Source organism: Ahaetulla prasina, chromosome 2, assembly GCF_028640845.1.
Source record: "Ahaetulla prasina isolate Xishuangbanna chromosome 2, ASM2864084v1, whole genome shotgun sequence".
In the NCBI taxonomy this organism is placed as follows: domain Eukaryota; kingdom Metazoa; phylum Chordata; class Lepidosauria; order Squamata; family Colubridae; genus Ahaetulla; species Ahaetulla prasina.
In genome coordinates, this window is record NC_080540.1 from 161,401,341 (window position 1) to 161,422,900 (window position 21,560).

Sequence of the window (21,560 nt, forward strand, 5' to 3'; positions counted from 1 at the left end):
ATAAAGAAATTTCCAGTGTTTGCTAAAATATATCTGGAATGGGTAAGGAAGGGTAAACCAGCTTTGCTCAAATGTGACATACTTTAATTTTGTGAGATAGCCTTTCCCCTTGACTATACCATTTGGGACTTCAGGAAGTTCTATTTCCATAAATCATTTTAGGAAGGCTGCTCTGTAAAAACAACACAAAATAACAGTGAACTACTTAGATGTACTCAAACCTCTTCCTGTATTTACCAGTAGTTAGCATGAGCCATTCTTTGCCCTTGTTTCAGTGGGTCTTACTTGGAATTCTACTTTTTGTCTTATATGGCCAAATCATCCTTCCCCAACTGTGGCATCCTTCAAATGCATGAATCTCAGCTACCAAGCAGTCTTAACTGTTACTCCAGAGAAAATTGCCTTGAGTCATTCTGTTATAAAGGACTGGGAAGTTTCGGTTATTCAGTAGTATACACAGGGTCTAATTTTATCACTCTTCTACCCCATTCTGGCCTGATTTTTGGCAAAGACCCATTCAGCTGAGCCTTACCCATTTGTGTTGCCTAACTCTTGTCCTACTGATTTGGGTGCAGCTTGTCAGTGAGTCAGTCAGTTAGTAGTCTACATTAGAGAACCTCCTTCCTAAAAGGTAAGTTTGTATAGCATGGCTTCTGCTTAAATATACACACCTCAAGCCCTAGATTTCAAGTGATTTATTTTATTTATTTATTATTTTATTTATTCAAATTTGTATACCGCCCTATCTCCCGAAGGACTCAGGGCGGTTCACAGGCACATAAAACATTTATATACAATTAAAATAACTATTAAAAAACTTATTCTAATGCCAAATATTAAAAAATATAAATATATATTGATTGAAGACTAATGTTCTTTTTTTAATAAAATAATTTTATGGACATGTAACTTTATTAGTAAAATCTGTTCTTTGTTACCAATCAGCGGATTAAGGCATGCCTTTGTGATGGTGACAAAGTGAAGAATTCATGGCTGAAAGATAGATAGATAGATAGATAGATCCCTCCCTCCCACCCTCCCTCCCTCCCTCCATTTAGGGGCTTCTGATTTTTACCAGCAAAGATCAATTTAGAATAATTTTATATGTTTTTATATTTTAACAGACAGAATAAAACCACTTTTGTTGTAAGCATCAGACAGCTGTAAAAGTTATATGAATTGTATTTTATTTAATAATTTGAAAATCGGTTGGTGAAGAACTAATTTTATCTTTTAATTCAAATCTATTTCCAATAGCTTTTAATGATTTGACTTGTTAAATCTGATCTTGCCTAAATACCTGAACATACCTAACCAAGCATTACAGGCAATAACCAGGAGAGTTCTAGTCCCAGTGTAGGCATGAAAATCGTCTGGGTGACACTGGGCCAGTCACTCTCCCTCAGCCCAACTCCCCTCGCAGGATTCTGAGAGAGTAGGTGGGAGTATTGGGTACATTTGCTGCCTTGATTTATTTATAAAAATAAAGGCAGGGTAAAAATGAACTAAAAAATGGGCAACCTAGTCACAATTTAATGGCTATATGTTTGCATAAGCTAATAAAAGCAAAGTGCTATGTCTACTTCTTGACAATTCTGGTGAACCTGAATTCTGGTGACTGTTTTGGCTAGTATTTATTATTTATTTATTTATTTATTTTATTAGATTTATAATTTATTAGATTTTATTAGATTTAGTATGCACACATGCAGAAGGTGCTGAATATTTAAGACTACTGGAAGCCATGCTTGATCTGGGGATGAATGTACAAAAGCTGCAGTAAAACCTGACTAACTTTCCTTTTGGATATTTAAGTGACTACAAGGTGTTCAAGATAGTTATTTGTGTGTTTGTAGCTGCTTCTGTATTAATTAGTATGTGGGCATTTGCCCCTGAAAAATTAATTTTAAAAGTACCATATTCCAAATACAGCTTTTCTATGAACAATATACTTTTTATGGTTGCAAAAAGTCATGTTATAATGTGGAATTTGGACTTGTGTCAAAATCTGGCTCTGTTTGTCTATGCTTGTTAAAAGACTTTAACTTTTGTTTTCATCGTAGGCTTTCTTCGGAGACTGGTGGAATGGGAAGCAGCTAGGACAATGCCACCACCTCACTCATTACCCGTTTCTGCCGTTCATCCCCATGATCCATCTGTGTAGTTTTTGAGCAGTCAGCAATTCCAGGTTTTAACTAGTTTGTAAATTTTCAGTTCTACATGCTTTACCCATCCATTCATGATTTTTTTTTAATTGCAGCATTTTAATTCCTTTTCTCTGTTCAGCTGTTAAAATGCTGATTCATATTTTAGTTTAAGCTTCTTCCCCTTTCTTGGCTCATGAAGTTTTTCTGTTATGTCATGAAATGTAAGAGTGGAATTAATACATTTCAGTTTAGTTCTGTAATGTCAGAAATTTTTCAAAAAAATAAAAAGATGGACTGGAGTTTTTTTCCTTGTGAATAGAAATGTGTGGTGGTCTTGAGTCTTTATCCCTGGTCTTCATTATTTCTTTGGATTTCTGAATAGCAAATCAGAAAAGCTTCATAGTATGGAATGCAAAGTTGTGACTCATGGGTGAGGGAGGAGAGTGCTATAATCAGAAAGAATTTTTTTTCCTGCATTGGAGATGAATTGGGAGGGGGGCCGTTGTCCTTCAAAGGCAGATGGCTATGCTGTAGGTTTGGGTTATAGTGAAGCCTAAATAATGGTTAATCCTTCTCTCATTTGAGAGGATTGCAGGTAGTCCTTGATTTACAACTGCAATGGAGCCCAAAATTTCCATTGCTAAGCAAGACAGTTGTTTAAGTGGTTGTGCCACATTTTACAACCTTTTTCGCCACAGTTAAGTGAATCATTTGGTTGTTAAATGAATCTGCTTTCCCCCATTGAATTTGCTTCTCAGAAGCCAGCTAGGAAGATTACAAAGGGTGATCACATGACCCCGGGACAGTGCAATTGTCAAAAATACATGCCAGTTGTCAAGCAGCTGAATTCGGACCATGTGATCATAGGGATGCTGCAATGGATGTAAGTGTGAAAACTGGTCATAAGTTACTTTTTTCAGTGCTCTTGTAACTGAACGGTCACTGATGGTTGTAGGTCAAGGACTATCTGTAATGGTTATTAAGTTTCTCCTATATTGCATTTTTTAAAAATAAAAGCCTGTATACAGTTCCCTGAACGTTATGTCATAATGGCATAATCTTCATATATGTGTGATCCCAAAATACTGGGGGTAGTGTGTGAGTGCTTTTTACTTTATTACTGAAGTCAAGGTTTCTTTTATATAAAATACAAGCTGAGAAAACAAATTGAGTGTAGGATACAGTCCTCATTACCTTTGTTTTATAGAAGTGACCACATATTTTGGAGTGTAAATACTATAGAATAGATGGAGGCAAATTGCATCCTTCCAGCTGTTTTGAATTTAAATTCTTATCAGACAATTCAGTGGCAAGAAACTCTACATTTCTGGAAATGACTTATCTATTTTGCAAAATCTATGTATTAAACTTAACTGATTGTTTTGGCATAAGCCAGGTTAGTGAAGTGCATATTTTTGAAAAATTTGCATGGAGCCTACATTCTTCAGTGTTTCTGAGAAGCTCTCAAACTGGCAGGATTGAACAAAACACAGTACTTCTCAAAGTACAAGAAAATAAGTTAATTGGGAAAATTTGCACAAAACATATAAATCCTCTCAAAATTTTAACCAGATATTAACATTTAAGTCAACATTGGGTTTATGCTGGCCCTCTACCAATGAGACAATTGGCAAGAGCCTCCTCTTGCAGTTCTGCAGAAGACTTTCTGGTGACATCATGTAACTGTTGATTTGATTTTCTCAAACTATTCTATATCGGCATTGCATTGTGGAGAATTTCAAACAGTAGTCTGTACAACGAAACTGGAGTTCTCGGCTATTTTTGTTGGTGTTTGGTTAATGGAGTAAGGAAAGCTTGTAACAGTTGTTTGAAAGATTTAAGTATAGTTACTGAAGCTAAACTCAAAAGTGTTTGGCATTTTTGTAAACATTACGTTGTATCTTACTTTCCTGAATTAAATTTGCCTTAGCAGGATACAGGTTTTGCACTGAGAAACATTCAGATCTTACTTAGAAAATAGTGATAGACACTCAGTGGAACTGTCATTAATATGTCACTTTGTGACATTAAACAAATTTAATAAAAATAACTATCAGCAGAAGAACCATCCCATCTGGAGGCCTTGAAATAGCAATAGCACTTATATACCACTTTACAGCCCTCTCTAAGCGGTTTACAGTCAGCATATTGCCCCCAATAATTTGGGTCCTCATTTTACCCATCTCAGAAGGATGGAAGGCTGAGTCAACTTTGAACCTGTGAGAATTGAACTGCCAAATTGCAGGCATCTGGCAGTCAGCAGAAGTAGCCTGTAGTACTGCACTCTAATCACTGCGCCTCTGTGTCTCAAATATGCTTAAGATCTGCTTTTGAAATAGCTAAAAGGAGAGGGAAGCTAGCTAGTTTTAGGTGCTTACCTTTACACTAAACAGGTGAGCAAATGGAGCAAATGTGCAGAGCAACTCTTCCAGAGGACTACATTTGGGCTGTTTGATTTTCTGTCTCCCTGCTCTTAACCACACATAGTTTGAGAAATAGCTAGATGCAGTAAGCTAGGCTTCCCATTGTTTTCAAAACAGAACAGCAGCAGCTGCCATTACAAAATAACTGTAAGAACTTGATTCCTTGTGGCTGTAGAGACAACCTCGAAATCAAAACCTTACAAATCTAACAACATTGGCATGGCAATTGCCTCCTTGTGTTGTAGCAAAAATTGTGTACACTTGTGTAGAACTCTTTTAATAGTTTGACGCTAGAACTCAAATTTTCTGCACTCAGGCATTTGGTGGCAAAGGCTAAGCAATTCTATCAAAGCAACATACTGTATTATCAGTTGAACCAAGAGTGCTATAATATGTGTAATAAGGAGCCACTTGTTTTAAATGTAAACTATATTCACTTTAACTTAGTACAGGTAGTCCTCGACCTGCAACAGTTCATTTAGTGACTGTTCAAAGTTACAATGGCCCTGAAAAAAGTCTTACAGCCATTTTTCACCCTCACGATCGTTGCAGCATCTCCATGGTCACATGATCAAAATTCAGATGCTTGACAACTGGCTCATATTTATGACGATCGCAGTGTCCCAGGGTCACGTGATCCCCTTTTGCAAACTCCTGACAAGCAAAGTCAATAGGGTAGCCAGATTCACTTAACAACCGTGTTACTAATTGAACTGCAGATATTCACTTAACAAATATGCCAAGAAAGATAGGGACACAACTCACTTAACAAATTTCTCATTTAGCAATATAAACTCTGGACTTCATTGTGGTTATGAGGACTACCTGTATATCTCTAAGGGGCGTGCATAAGCGCACAAACGTGCCTACCGTTCCTGTCCTATTGTTTTTCTTTTCTTCTTCCTATATATGTTTATATGTGTATATACTATATAATCTTTTTGTATGATGTTGTGACAAAAATAAATAAATAAATAAAAATAAATCTCAGAAACCAAGTAACTTTAGCAAAATATAGAGGGCTCAAACAGCATCCAGAAATCCCTTTTATTCCTAGTTGTTTCCTCAGCGAGCCAACTACAGAGTATGTCTGGATGTAATTTGTTTTAAAAATATTGAAGGCCTATACTCATATTCGCCTTTAGGCTGTAGCAGGGAAGACATTTTGTGTTAATTAGTATAATTTTGCTTGCTGGTGGAGATAAAGAAACTGTGCAGAAACCCTTAACAGTCATTGACAATTATATTAAACTTTCTTGGCTTCTGAATTTTTAGTAGGCATTGCACACTCCCTTTCAAACATACCTTTTTGTATATCCATAAGAAATAGAAACGTCCTTAAGAGAAATTTAATAAATGATAGCTGGACTCTTAGAATGGGGAACTCTGGTCATATTAAGGAAATGGATGAAAAGAGAGGACCCTCTTTCAAGTGTTCACTCTTACACTCTTTTGCATTTGGAAATACGAGCAAAACAAAGGGCTACATCAGCATTCCAAGACTGAATACAAAATGGTCTTTAATTGAAATCCGCAGTGCCATTATTCATCTCTAAGCAATGTTAGTTCCATACAGATGATCTATCTTACAAGGGTAGATGTTAAAACAAGAATAGGGAACGCACGGATCCAAAGTAGTGGGAAGTATGGCTTTATCTAAGGGATTGAAAACTTGCCTTCCACAGGAAGAATGACAACTGAGCTGGGAGAGGTCAAGGTGGGTCTTTTAACATCATGCGTTTCTACAGAGGCTTTATGCTGGCAAGGGAATGAATACAGCCATAAGGAGTCTGAACTGAGACCCTGGATTTTACAATCTAGATTCCAGTGCACTAACAAGGATGGGATCATTTTAATCTGCTGTAAAAGAATGTATATTATCTGCCAGGAGTTTGGCTTTCAGTGAAGGAGATTGTTTCTATGAAGTGTAGTTTTCATTTCCTATGCTTTGAGTAGAAGAGAGTTGATTTTTCTGTAACTTGGGAGTCCTATTTTTTTTGTATATTAATTTTTAAGGTTGGGAAATCAAGTCCAGTATTGATTTCTCTTGACAATATTTTTCCAAACTATGAGGCACATGCTTCACTTAGCAGGGCTATCCCAAGCACCAGTATTTGACCTCATAAATTCGGAGCATGTTGTGTCCACAATTACAGCTCAGTTTTACAGAGGCAGGCTGGGAATACTGGGCGCCATCCAGGGGCTACCAGTTTCAGCAAGATAGGTTTTATTACACATTCCCAGGGTGGTTCACCCTCACATAAGTCAGTAACTGCAATAAACTTTTAAATAATTGTGGCTTCTACCGGCTGGGCATGAAATATAAAAATGCTGGTTTATCAGCACTGAAATCAGTCAAACAGCGATAGGAGATAAATTCTGCAGGACTTGATATATATTTACAAGGATTTGATGCTGAATTCTGGCTTTAATTTTGCTTGAGATTTAAACCCACATTTGAGCTTTCTCACTACTGTTATCTTGCCAAATGACCTTGTATGGATCAAATCAAAGGGCTACTTGTTGTAAAATTCAGCTGCAATAAGAGCCCAATTGCCCTGGCCAATTTGTCAGGCTAACTTGATACCACTTTTGGCCTCAATCCAGCATGTTCATAAAACACCTAAGGAAAAGATGATGGATCATTTGAACAGAAACGTCATTTTGTGACTGAAAAATCTAAGGATGAATTGATCTGTAAAGTTGTTTGGTGAACCTTGTTGTGTTTTCTGAGTGTGAGAAGGAAGGGCCACACCAGTTGTGTTAACTCCTGCAAGCATACTAGTTAGCCATATCTACCCTTCCCCCCCCTCCAGTTGTGTATTCAGTGTGAAATAGAGTCTTGATGCATGTCCAGCTGTTGTCTCTAATTTAATTTGCCATATTTGTAATTAGGGGAAACCAAATGTATATGGTTAAAGGTGTACGGGGCTTCTTTCTCAATTGTTTTGTAGCATAGGCACAAAAACATTGGGTATCTGAAACGAATAGAAAAATGTCTATCGTGCTAAAGTGGTGGAAAAGTTTTTTTAAAAAAAGCTTGCCTAACTCCTGTTATTTTTTAAAGTATTTTTAAGAAGTATCCACGAGAAACATTAAATACAGTCAACAGAGGGCCCTTTTAATTTTGCTTAGAACTTGCCTCAAAATTATACCTGAAGTCTTGCCAAGAAGACTTCAGATAACAATGCTTGGAAGACAGTCTGTTTTCTCTCTGGAGTTTTGCCACAAGATCTTTTGGGTAGATGTTTTGGGAACACAAAATGACCCATGCTGGCCCCTTCTGCACAAAGGAAATGTAAACCTGGAGCTCTAAATTACGTGCAAATTCTTAAACATTCTCCAAAGTTTAAACTCCCTATTTGGGCTAGTCAGGAGGGAGGCACGAGGGAATATGGTGGTTTCTCACTTTTACCGCGTATGATAAATTTCTTCAAGAAATTTTTAATTGAAAGGCTAGAGAAGCAGCTAGACATGCAATTTCACATCTTCCCTTCTGTCGTGTCCCACTCCTCCGCTGACAGCCGGGTCAGGGAAATCCGAATCAGGCTTGCCTCTGCAGCTCTGCCCAAAGTCCTAGCAAAGTCCTCAGAGCAGGCAGGAGACCAGAAAGTGACTTCAGCAAGATAAGTTTGACTTTGCCTGACTCAGAGACTGCCAGAAAGCAGATCCTTTATATAGGCCATGGGGTGTGGCTCCATGACTCAGCCCTCATTAAGGCCTGCCCCTCCCTTCCTTCTGTTGCCTCCGCCTATCCAGTCTTCTGATGCGAGGGTCACTCCAATCAGCAGCTGTTGGAAATAAACTTTCCTCAGGCTCACATGCTGTGGAGGAGGGGGAGGGGTCTAGCTGCTCCGTTTGCCTGGGCATGGAGCCAGGGCTGGGGCCGGGGGGTGCTCCCTCCTCTGCAGCCTGCTTGGGCATGGAGCCAGGGCTGGGGCCGGGAGATGCCCCCTCCTCAGCCTGTCTGGGCATGGAGCCAGGGCTGGGGCCGGGAGGACATTCTTCAGTGTTCGGAAGCAGATAAGCAGACCCCAGCTGCGGTGAGAGCGGGCAAGACACAACACCTTCCATCATTCTCCCCGAGTCTTAATCTTGGTTTTCCTACTTCTAAAGTTACTACCGTTTTAGCTGATGGATCTCCTGCAGAGCTAGGAAGCTAGAATTTGATTTTAGTATTGGCCGGGGAGTGTCTACCTCTGTCCATGGCTAGAACGTTTCTGTACTACTGAATGTGAATTCACTGGGAGCTGCAGTAGTCAAAAAGAGATTCATTGATTGGCTCTGCTATATTTCTTGCTTTTCAGCAGATGGCACCATTTGTCTGATCTTGTTTGGGTTCTGAAGCTAAGCAGTTCTGGTTAGCGTTTGGCTGAATCCTTTCCAGGAAAGCTTTAGACTCTCAAAATGGGAATCTGGAAAACATCATGGAAAAAAGCACTGACAAACGCTTCTCTAAAACAGCAGTCCCCAACCTGTTGGGCACCAGGGACCGGTTTTGTGAAAAACAGTTTTTCCGTGATTGGGGAGGGGGAGGAACACACAACGTAGATCCCTCCTCACGTGCGCAATTTATAGTAGGGTTTGTGCTCCTATGAGATTCTAGTGCCTGATGATCTGAGGTGGAACTGGAGAACAGCTGTAAATACAGGTAGTCCTTGACTTACGACCACACTTGAGCTAAGTGAAACATTTGTAAAACTTTGCCCCATTTTATGACCTTTCTTGCCACGGTTGTTAAGTGAATCACTGCAGTGGTTAGATTACTAACACTGTCGCTAAGTGAATCTGGCTTCCCCATTGCTTGTCAGATGGTTGCAAAAGGGGATCGCATGACCTCAACCCTGCAATTGTCATAAATATGAGTCAGTTGCCAGGCATCGGAATTGTTATGTGACCATGGGGATGCTGAAACGGTCGTAAATGAAAAATGATCATAAGTCACTTTTTTTCAGTGCTGATGTAACTTTGAATTGTCACTAAATGAACTGCTATAATTAGAGGACTACCTGTACAGATGAAGCTTTGCCCGTTCACCCACCGCTGATCTCCAGGTGTATAGCCCGGTTCCTAACAAGCCACAGACCAGTATCAGTCTTTGGCCCAGGGGTTGAGGATCCCTGCTCCAGAGTACTCTGCAGGTGTCAAGCTTGGCTTGATACTTCTTATAGCAATAGCACTTAGACTTATATACCACTTCACAGTACTTTACAGCCCCTCTCTAAGCGGTTTACAGAGTCATCATATATGCCCCCAATAATCTGTGTCCTCATTTTACCCACTTCGGAAGGATGGAAGGCTGAGTCAAACCTGGTGAGATTTGAACTGCCGAACTTCAATCAGCAGAATTAGCCTGCAATGCTGCATTCTAACCACTATGCCACCATGGCTCTTACAGGTAGTCCTCACTTTACTGTGTTCTGTTTAACGACTGAAGTGATGATGGTGCTGAAAAAGTAATATTGTGACCAGTCCTCGCATCGATGACCATTGCAGCATCTCATAGTCACGTGCTTATCATTCGTGTGCTTCACGGCCAGCCTGCAGTAAAATCGCAAAATTGCGATCATGCAAATACCTCGCTTAATGAGTGCAGGTGATTTGCTTAATGACTAGGATGGAAGTGGCACTGTAGGGTCTGTGCAGTCACATGATGTTTTGCTTAATGACCATTTCACTTAGCAATAGAGTCGCTGGTCATGCTTGTGTTTATTAAGTATAGAAAAAGCTAGAGTTAAAAGTTAAATTAACTCTAGCTAAAGTTAGCTAGTGGGCTTTTTGGAAAAAAATCCAGTGCACAGAATTCACAATAAGGGCCCAGACCTGGATAACCGAACAGAGAACATTTTCATTAGTCCTTTGCTTGAGGGGTACTGTTGCCATGTGATGGTAATGTGGAGTTTTCCAGCCCAGGATTCATCCCCTTATTCCAGCCTGTGAAGTCCTAAGGAACAGACCAAGTAACTTCTCTGCCAGTTAGACTGTCTGCTTCCATCCCCTATTTGCACCCCCTGCTTCATACATGCAGGACTTGTAACAGCCTATGAACCCTGCTGCTCCCATTATTGCAAGGGCCGGCTTTTAAAAGGGGGCTAGCAAATTCTTTTTGGGTGCCTCTTCTGCCATGTTACCTCATTTTTCTTAAGCTAAAGAAATTAAAAGCGTTTTAAGAATTTTGATTGCCTTTCTTGTCTTATTTATTTATTTATTTTATTTTATTTTATTAGATTTTTATACCGCCCTTCTCCCGAAGGACTCAAGGTCTTATTGAGGAAATCGCACAAGGGAGCCTATTTAGGATCAGAAAGCTGACCCTCCACTTTCCAGCTAAGAAAATATAATCAAAGTTTGATAAAATTGCTTGTGCTGTGCATTTCACCACAACTCGGGGTTAAAACAGTTACAATTTCCCCTGACTAGCAGTAGAATTTCTTTCAGGTCTCCATATTCAGGCTGCATTTCTCTGCTGCCATGTAATGGTCATCCAGATTTTGGCAGCGCAGATATGGTAGCCCTGAAAAGAAATTCTGCATCAAAACTTTACACCGTGTTTTTTTTAAGTGTTAAAACAGTAATGCAATGGTTGCATAAAATTTAGCGACAATTGTGGCACCCTAGAACTTCCACTGTGCCTTTAAGGTTATGAAAATGGAGTATTTCAGTATGATCCTTCCTAGCCTAGCAAAGGTGTGGATTATTTCAAGATTTAAGTGTAGGACCAAACAAGAGGAAAAAAAATATTGCAGAAGCCAAAAGATGATCTCCAAAAATAGCATGAAATCTGATTAGTATTTGAACAGGAGCCCACCAGGGAATTCACCAGGAATCCACCAGAGTATAGACTAGTCTGGAAAGTAAAACATTTATAGACCCCCAAGAAGACAACAGCAAATTATTTCCCTTTTGTTGCCCAAAAAGGAACAATAGCACAACATGAAGGAGATTTTTTCTAAAGCAGTGGTACTGCATGAATAGGGTTTGAGAGCCTGTGTTGATAACCAGGGGAAATTTCCCGACACATTTTGCAATATTTCCGAAGATACTCAGTAGCAGTGTCTGACTTGGCAGGAAACTGCTTTACAATATACAGTCGGCCAGTACTCTGCTTGACTTAGTCCCATCAACCTTGACTGGCAGGTTATTTGTGTGCAATTTTCCCAGGAAGCAATGCAACTTTTGTCTGGTGGAGGGCTTGTTCCCAGAAATATGGGATGCTGAGGAACATTCAAAACATAGGCAATTAAACCTCTACGCCAAGCTTGTGTCCGATTGCAGTACATTCTCCCCTAGGGTTACTGAGTGTCCTCTTTTACGAGAAAGGAGCACCTGTGGCTATATGGATAAATGGGCATCAAACGTGCTGCAAGAACAGCGTCTTGGGCACCTAAGATCTTGGCCTCTTTGAAAAGGGCCACCTGAGGGTTGAATGCAATCCAACACTTTCCTGCCATAGAGGCAACCGAAACACCCAATATAATATCATGCAGACAGCCAATTGCCCCTCATAAGATTTCCTTCAACAATAATTTTCGAGATCCTCTCTTTCCAGCAAAAGCTGATTGGTTGCAATGGGGAAAGAGTTGCATTGGTTCCAACATATATATATATTATATGTTATATATATATATTACATATATATATATAAAACCAATATATATATATTTGGTGTGCTTTTCCTGCAAGTCTTCCACTGGGAGAAAAATGTTTCTGAATAAGTTTATGCCCACACTTGCACTTAGCCTGAATCCGACCTAGACTCTCACATCCCGTACACCTCTAAGCAACAAATGAATTGCAAAGGGAGCAATAACACAAAACGATTCTCCAAGCCAAGATTTTCACCTGAGAAACCAAGAAGATCCGGTGGTTTGGTTTTGGTTTTCTCCACACAAGTGTAAACTCTAAGGAACTCCCATTTCTCTTTTTAGGCATTGCAGCATCTCGACGTAAATGGGTCGGAAATGTCAAATCCCGCTTCCTGCCCCCTTTCCTTCCCCTTCCCTGGCTTCCTCCCTCAGATGGGGGACACACAATAAGTGCAAATGTAAACATTTCTCATAATAAATAAATCAAATAAATAAATAAATAAACCAAGCACAAAAAAAGTGCAGTGCATGTTGGTGCCAGCAGAGAGCAGAAGAGGGCCACTTTTCCCCATCCCAACCTAAGGAGTGGGCCGTCTCAAAAGATAGGAAAGCCTGTGCATATGTGTTTGTGTGTGTGTATGTGTGTGTGTTTCTGCAGAACGATTGGATGCGGAGAAGGTGAGGATGACTACTGGGAAAAGACATGGGGCCTGGGAGGGAGTTGAGGCCTTCAAGTCTCGCTGTTGTTGCTTCCGAGAACAGCTACAAAGGGCAGAAAGGTGATGGAAATGGCTCGTTTTCAAGCTGTCCATTGGGACAATAGTTCCGTGCTGACTACGGCCCAAACATGCATCAAGTCCATCTCAGAGACAGTCTGGTTAAGCACTCAAGGATGTGGTGGTGGTGATGTATATCATCCAGTCAAGAGGCTGAGCTGGGACCTGCAGCCCTGCTTGTGCACCGTTGTCATTTCCATTGGCAGATGAAAGCATCGTTTCTTAACCCATGCCGCCTTCTGGCTCTCTTCTCTTCATCCCTTGGGCATCAGTGGCCCATCAGGCCCGGCTGATGTTCTGCTGAATTCCCAAACCATTTGGGACTTCGGAGGAAGCAAAATGGAAGGAATCCATGCCTTCCTGTGGGTAGAGCAAGTGGTGAGCTGTGGGGCCAGTGGCCGCCCGTGGGGAGGGTCAGTTTGGTCGCTGCCTCTGTTCCAGCTGTCCAGCGTTGAATGCAGTGAGCCCTGATAATAAGATGAGACCCTTGACCTCCCTCCCCAATTGGTCAGAGAAAATGTGGGAACAGGAACTGAGGAGGGGAATGAGGTGTGCTGGCTCTCTTTCCAGAGATTATGAGATAATATAGATTTATATAGAGCTTTATAATTATTCATATAAATATCTGGGGAGAAGGTGGTGGGGGTGCAGGGTGGCCGAGAAGGGAGGAGGGAACTGTACAACCTGGGAAAGGAAACCCAAGCAGTGGAGATCACAAATTCGGTATGTCTGGAAGTCTCTGCACCTCCCCACTGCCTGAATTGTCCAGTTCAGCACTATCGCAATCCGAGTCTTCATAGGCGGCAGGATCCTAGAAAGAGATGAAGCAGGTGAGGAAAGGTGGAGCCAGGAGAGGGAGGAGGGATGAAGGGAAGGAAGCAAAGAAAGAAGAAAGGAGGGAGGGAGGGAGGGAGACAGGAAAGAAAGGATGGAAGGAAGGAGGGAGGCAGGCAGGCAGGGAAAGGGGAGGGCGGGAGACACAGGAAAGGAAGGAAGGGAAGGAGGGAGACAGACAGGAAAGGAAGGAAGGGAAATGCAGGAAGGAGGGAAGGAGGGAGGCAGGAAGGGAAAGGAGGGAGGGAAGGAGGGAGACAGAAAAGGGAAGGAAGGAGGAGGGAGAGAAGGAGGGAGGGAGATAGGAAAGGAAGGAAGGAGGAAGGCAGGCAGGGAAAGGGAAGGAAGGAGGGAGGGAGGGAGGGAGGGAGGGAGGGAGGGAGGGAGGAAGGAAACCTGGCAGAAAATCTTAGGTCATATTTGGTCATGGATTCCAATGGGAAAGTATGTTTTAAAAAGCAAACATTCTATATTAAAGATGCAAGTAAATCTGTTTTTGCCACTGGACCATGCATATACTCTACAGCAGGGTCCCCAATCCGCAGGGTTTGCAGCCTGTTTGAAACTGGGCCATGTGACCGATGGGCAAGTGTGCGGGTGTGAAGCTCTATTCGTGCGAGTGGTGGGCCCTTGCCTCGTGCATAAAGCTCCACTCGCGTGAGCAGGGGACAACACTTGAACAGAGCACTTGTGCTTCATTCATGCAAATGGAGGGCGCTTGCACGCGAAGCTCCATTGGGGCCTGCAAACAAATACAAGACCTTCAATGGAAGTAAACGGTGGTTGGAAAGTAAACCATGAATGACTCATGCATGTTCTTTGCAGCTCTGTGGGATAAGAACCAGATTCTTAAAAAGCCTCAGAATGAAAGCTAATAAATTCCTGTGAGTGCAGGCAGACAAGTTGTGGCTATTGGTACAGGTTGAATGTGAAGCATAATAATAAAATGTTATTGAACCAACTTGAACATTTCTCTTCCCTTCCTCTTAAATGGACACCACTGGTGCAGTGGTGGGTTTCAAAATTTTTTACTACTGGTTCTGTGGGTGTGGCTTGGTGGGAATGGCAGGGGAAGGATACTGTAAAATCCCCATTCCCTCCCGATCAGCTGGGACTTGGGAGGCAGAGAATAGATGGGGGCAGGGCCAGTCTGAATTTTTACCACCGGTTCTCCAAACTACCCAAAGTTTCCGCTACCGGTTCTCCAGAACTGGTCAGAACCTGCTGAAACCCACCTCTGCTGGTAGTTAAGTCTTGGGGTATATGTGTGTGACTTCTGGTCCTGAGGGAGAAGGGCTAATATTTACTCAGTACCCACCTCTCCAGCATTCTGCTCAGCACTGAGCTGCCGTTTCACAAGCTGAATGGCGGCTTCCTTTTCGGACAACCCATCAGAGTTCCCCAGAATGTCGTCATCTGAGCGCTCGGCATCCAGGCGTTCATCTGTATTGGTACTGGGCACATCAGGGGTGCCGCCACTGTGGGAAGCTGTGGTGCCCTCGCTGCCGGTGCCCTCCTCACCGTCCCCATCGGAGAAGTTCTCGGAGCTGAAGGTGGAGAGAGATTGCCGTTTGCTCCTAGCCTGAGGCCACCTAGGAAAGACAGTGGAAGAAGAGAAAAGTCCAGTCAGCCTGAAACAGAAGAAAAGAACAAAGCTACCCCCAGGGAGGAACCTGGGCTCCATACGGAACCAGCGCACTTGGCACCCAAGCTTTGAGAGATGCAACAGCAGGACCAAGGGGAAGGTGTCCCAAATTGTCTCCAAATCCAACCTGCTCTTTTCTATCAAATCATCCATCCCTAACTCCCTTGCTTTTCTTGACTTAAAAATATCTCACACCTTCTTCTCCACCGAGGAACCTGAGATTATAAAACCGATAGTCCTGGACAGTCATGAAGTTAGAGAAAATAACATAGTTAGAGCAATGATGTTCCCATGGAAAGAGAAGAAAATGTGTGCTTCAATGATTACAGATCATGTCAAAATATGGAATGTCCTTTGGAAAACGGGAAACCCAGAATATCTTCTTCACATGAAATTTAAGGCAAGAATCCACAGTTCAGACTATTAGCTCCAGGTCAGCAAAAGAGGGAGTGTGTGTTTTCTTGCTTTATTTAACCTATACTGTATACTGAATAATATATTGAGAGAAGCTGGGTTGGAAGAAAGTAAGCATGATTTTATAATTGGAAGAAGAAAAATCAAGAACTTGCTCTACGCTAATGACATTCTAGTGGAAACCGCAAATGATCTGGGGCAGTGGCGGGTTGCCCCCGGTTTGGACCAGTTCTATAGAACCGTTAGTAAAACCGGCGGGAGGCTCCGCCCACCGACCCGGATATTATCATAGGCGATCTGCACATGCGCAGAAGCTCAGCACCAGTGGTGGGATTCAAATAATTTAACAACCGGTTCTCTGCCCTAATGATTTCTTCCAACAACCAGTTCATCAAACTGCTCAGAAAGTTAACAACCGGTTCTCCTGAAGTGGTGCGAACTGGCTGAATCCCACCACTGCTCAGCATGTGTGCGCGCAAGCGAAGCAAGCATGCATGCCCGATCCCGTTGCAAACTGGTAGTAAAGGTAAGTAGAACCCACCCCTGATCTGGGGGTTCTAATGATGGAAGACAAGTTATACGCTGAAAGATTGGGATAATATCAAGAAGACCAAGTTAATGATAAGAGGTACAGCAATCAGATTTAGAACTGACAATTAGGATACTGAAGTGAAATGCTTTTTTTCCCCTGTGATGTTCTATGAAAGCAAAAGCTGGACTTCGAAGAAGCAGGAGAGGAAATGCTTTTGGTGTTGGGGGAAACTTTTGAGAACACCATGGGTAGCCAAAACAAAGAAAGGGATCATGGGGGTGGGGTGGGAATCAAACCAATTGAGGCACAAATGATGAAGCTCAAATCATAATATTATGCAAAGAGAGGTGCATAATTCTCAAAACAGTAGAAAGAAACATAACAGGAAGACAAGCAGCCAAGTGGATGAATTAAATTAGTTTCCACTGGCAATTGGATAACCTAAAAGCCAGGCTGGAAACAGATCATTCTGGAGAAAGTCTACGTATGTGATCACCAAAAGCTGTCACTGACTTGATGACACATTGTCAATCAAAGGGGTGGGGGTGAAGGAAGGAGGCAAAAGAAGATGTAGAAGACCTGTACCATCTTCTCTATACTCTCATTCACTCCTCACCAGGAAAAAGAGTTTGAGTGAAGGTATAAGGTTTCCCCATCATGGTGGTCATTCCAACATGCTGGATGGGCAGCAGTTGGGAAGGATACGCTATATCAGGGGTGTCAAACTTGCATCGTCACATCGTCAAGTGATGTATCATGAGTTTTTCCTCCTTTGCTAAAATGGGGGTGGGCATGGCCAGCGCATGACGCATCTGCCCCAGGGGCTGTGAGTTTGACACCCCTGCTCTATATCCTTACTTCATGATTAGAGGTAGAAACACCAAAGAAGAAGCACATAACAATAAACAATCTCTTGCATATCCCTGTTTAGAACACAGAACATAGAATAATAGAGTTGGAAGGAATCTTGGGGGTCTTCTAGTTTAACCCCCTGCTCAAATATACCATTTCAGACAAATAGTTGTCAATCTCTTTTTGAAAGCTTCCAGTGATGAAGCTCCCACAACTTCTGAAGGTAAGCTGTTGGATTGGTTGATGGTTCTCACTGTTAGGAAATTTCTCCTTAGTTCTAGGTTGCTTCTCTCCTTGGTTAGTTTCCATCCGTTGTTTCTTGTTTTGCCTTTTGGTGCTTTGGAGAATAGTTTGACCCCCTCATCTTTGTAGGAGCCCCTCAGATATTGGACTATTGCTATCATGTCTCTCCTAGTCTTTCTTTTCACTAGACTAGACATACCCAGTTCCTGCAGCAGTTCTTTGTATATTTTAGCCCCCAGTGCCCTAATCATTTTTGTTGCTCTTTTTAGCACTCTTTCCAGAGTCTCAACATCTTTTTTATATTGCGGTGACCAGAACTGGATCCAGTATTCCAAGTATAGCCTTACTAAGGTTTTCAAAACAGTATAAGCACTTCATATGATCTTGATTCTATTTGATGTCCCTCTATTAATGCAGTCTAGGATTGCATTGGTTTTTGGCTGCCGCCACACATTATTGGCTCATATTTAAGTGATTGTCCATTAGGACTCCAAGATCCTCTCATAGTTACTGGCATTAATCAAGTTTCACCTAGTCTGTACCTATACAGCTTTTCTTGCCTCTTACTTTTATCCATGTTCAATTTCGTTTTGCTAGATAGGGCCCAGTTTTCAAGTCTGTCAAGATTTTTTGGATCCTGAGCTTGTCTTCTGGGGTTGCTATTCCAGGTAGCTTAGTGTCATTTGCAAATTTGATGAGTTCCCCTTCTATTCCCTCATCTTCTAGATCATTTATGAAGATATTGAAGAATTCTGTTCATCCCTTTTTTCATTCAACACTTTCTCCCTTATTCTAGTGCTCCTAACCCTAAAGAATTGCCTCGTTTCACCACTGCTGCCTAGTCAACACTGCTAAGTCAGAAGGGATCCCAAAGCACTTACAAATTTTCTTCTTGCAATGATTCTAAGTAAGCAATTTATTTTATTTCTTTGCAGACCACTTTTCTTCCATGATGAAGCTCAACAAGTTATCAAGCAGACTTACAATCCCGCAAAGGTCTCTCCCATAGAGCAATAAGTAAGAAATCTGTAGTTTCATACTATTTCATGGGTTCCAGTAGTTTTTACAGGCAGCAATTTTTATAACCATCATGACTCTCACGTTATTTTTCTGATCCTCAAATCATTAAATTGTGCCACTGAAATTTAATGGCAATACTGACATTTTCTGGGATATTTTTAGGTATTGTCAAACTAAAGGAAAAGAGATGATCTTTCCCCTTAAATCTCTGATCCACTCTCAAAACATAAATGAGAGGTGAACATTTTCCACTCTACTCCACTCATTGATCCCTCCAAATCCTTGGGGGCTGAGTCCTAAATCAGGCAACTGCTCACCTTTGCTGAAGAGGGAGCTCAACTTCACTGTCCACTTCGCCCTCTTCTTCCTCTGAGGAGATACCACGTTTCTAAGTCAAGATGAATGAAATAAAAGGAAACAGTGTCAGGATATGTCAACTTTTCAAAATAGGTCAGAATGGAAACAGACATAGCAAGGATTACAAGAAGGTCCTTCATTGCTGCAGGATATAATAACACAAGCTTGAAGCTGCCAGAGCTTCCATCTCTGCTATTTTACAACAAATGGAATCAGAGTGGGATAATTTTGAGTTTCTTTCCCATGCTTTCCCATTTCCCAAGACTGAGTTGTCTTTTATTTTCCCTCAGCAGGTCCGGTTTGCTGTCAAGTTTATTTCTGTATTTCTCTTACAGCATTATATCTTTAATAAAGGTGAATGAAACTAACTGAACTAGCTAAAAACCGATCACCAACAAAGATTTGACCTCTTTATCAACTATTTATTTTGCTCCGACTTCAAGACAAGCCCTATTGAGAAATGATTAGTCCAATAGTGGTTTGCTACCGGTTCGCCCCAGTTCCAGCGAACCGGTAGCAGCAGCGGCGGGAGGCTCTGCCCACCCACCCAGATGTCATCAAATACACTCGGCGCATGCACAGAAGTGGCACGCCAGCAAGTGAGCAAACCGGTAGCAAAGGTAAGTGAAACCTACCACTGTATTGGTCCAAGGAGAGGGTAATTATGGTGCCAAACAGGCCCACCTGTCTCCTATCTTGAACAGGTGATTTGGGTATTCAGGGTCTCTAAACAGGGAGAGTACAGGCAATGGTGCCTGCAAATCAGTCTATGAACCTATTTCATTTCGTGCATTTATGCTCCTACTTGAGGAAAGATGGTCGGTAAGAACTGGATTTAGCCAGCCTCACAACTGCCTTAAAATTGATCCAGAAACCAAATGTGGTTTTCCAGAACTGTTGAAGTTCTAAAACCCCAAATCTGAAATGGTTCTTCTCCTCTAGCACATTAGCTTATTTCAAGTTGTTGCTTTAGTTGCACTAGAATGCTACACCCCAGGGGTCTCCAACCTTGGCAACTTTAAGACTTGTGGACTCAGCTTTGCTGGCTGAGGAACTCTGGAAGTTGAAGTCCACAAGTCTTAAAGTTGCCAAGGCTGGAGACCCCTGCTGTAACCTGCACAGGGTGCAGAATTTTTCAGAATGGCTTGGCTTAAAGCAGGGGTGTCAAACTCAAGGCCCGCGGGCTGGATGTGTCATGCTCTGGCCACTCCCACACCCGGTTTAGCGAAGTGGGGGGAAAGTCCCGATACGTCATGGGACGCTGCCGTGACGCCGCAAGTTTGACACCCTTGGCTTAAAGAATAGAGAATGAGTTCCATGACTGGAGGGAAGACTTGACTTTGTCGACTTGATGAGTCTGTAGAAAGATCTGCTGCTCTGATGTTCAGGCCCACCTGTCTCCTATCTTGAACAGGTGATTTGGGTATTCAAAGACAGGATAGGGAAGGGTGGGAGAACATCCCTTTCCCACAGGAAGTCTGGGGGAGTAGCAAGAACTTGATAAGTTCAAACAGGGAGAAGGTTGCCATCACCCTTAGATTCTTCAGTTTCTAGACCACCAAAAATAAACAAAATACACTGGGAGCATAAATGACAAGACCAATAAGGAGAGAAGAGGTAGAAAATAAATAAAATCAAGGAAAAAATAGAGAAGGAAGAAGAAGGGGTGGAGGAAATTACAGTTATGAATTGTAGTCTTTGGTAAATGTTGAGGTACTCATTAAAACCTGGGAGAAACAGAAAAAGATCTTGAAATGAAAAGGAAAGACACTGTGAAATGAGGACTTGAACTGTAAAGGCCTTGAATTGTAAAATGACACAACCACCTGGTAACCTGCCTGTTTCCAGGATCATTTCATAGTGTGTAATTTTACCTCTGGTCAGACTGGCATTAGATGAAATTAAGAACTTTATTCTTCGCTAATCTCAGTTCTTCTCAAATTCTAAAGCCAGCCATAAAGAGACTACTGAAAATATGACCGCATTCTACAAAACCTATGGTCTGCTTGGTAGCAGTTCCTGGGTTCTGGGACATCTTCTAAAGCAGCTGCTCCGTCTACTTTTTTGGGTCCTTTGGAAGCAGGAGAATGTTTTGGGATTTTTAAAGAAAGTTTTTCCTGGTCCTGTTAAGGTTATTTTTTTTTTCCCAACATGACAGGGCTAGGTTTTACACCGTTGGCCAACTAGGATGGAAATTGGTACTGAACATTAAGAACAACCCAGAGTTGCTGAGAGTTGGGTGGCATATCAACTTAATAAATCATCATCAAGAAATACAATAAGCTGAACCAGCAAATAAATACAACAATATCCTATCCGGCTCTAACGTTGTACATTGGATATGAAAGGGAGAAGATAGCCCATAAAAGCTGGAGAAGGGCATTAACTTTGACAGTTCTCTGTTGCTCACAGTTTCCTTATTGCTTGTGGTACAGCTGGTCCTTGACTTGCAACAGTTCACTAAGTGACCGTTCAAAGTTACGACATCACTGAAAAAAAGTGACTTAGGACCATTTTTCACAGCTATGACCATTGTAGCATCCCCATGGTCACGTATTCAAAATTGGCAACTGACTCATACTTATGACCATGGCTGTGTCCTCACAAGGTCACGTGACCCCCTTTTGTGACCTTCTGACAAGCAAAGTCAAGGGGGAAGCCAGATTCACTTAACAACCGTGTGACTCACTTAACAACTGCAGTGATTCACTGAACAACCGCGGCAAGAAAG

The 21,560-nt window shown here is 41.8% G+C and overlaps 2 protein-coding genes across 7 annotated transcripts in view; one reads left to right on the top strand and one right to left on the bottom strand.

The window, feature by feature from the left end:
• PCBP2 (poly(rC) binding protein 2) overlaps positions 1-2,446 on the top strand; it is a 26,076-nt gene extending 23,630 nt beyond the window's left edge. For all 6 annotated transcript variants that reach the window (XM_058165687.1, XM_058165683.1, XM_058165685.1 and 3 more), the window contains one exon: positions 2,064-2,446. In XM_058165687.1, coding sequence (XP_058021670.1) covers positions 2,064-2,100 — 37 coding nt within the window. In that variant the 3' untranslated portion in view covers positions 2,101-2,446. The remainder of the gene's footprint in view (positions 1-2,063) is intronic.
• Positions 2,447-13,563: 11,117 nt separating this feature from the next.
• The window catches only part of MAP3K12 (mitogen-activated protein kinase kinase kinase 12), a 30,005-nt gene continuing 22,008 nt past the window's right edge, over positions 13,564-21,560 (bottom strand). The window contains exons 11-13 of the mRNA XM_058165666.1: positions 18,790-18,860; positions 15,085-15,358; positions 13,564-13,743 (exon numbers count right to left, since the gene is read on the bottom strand). Of these exons, the coding sequence (XP_058021649.1) occupies positions 13,645-13,743; positions 15,085-15,358; positions 18,790-18,860 (444 nt within the window). The 3' untranslated portion in view covers positions 13,564-13,644. The remainder of the gene's footprint in view (positions 13,744-15,084; positions 15,359-18,789; positions 18,861-21,560) is intronic.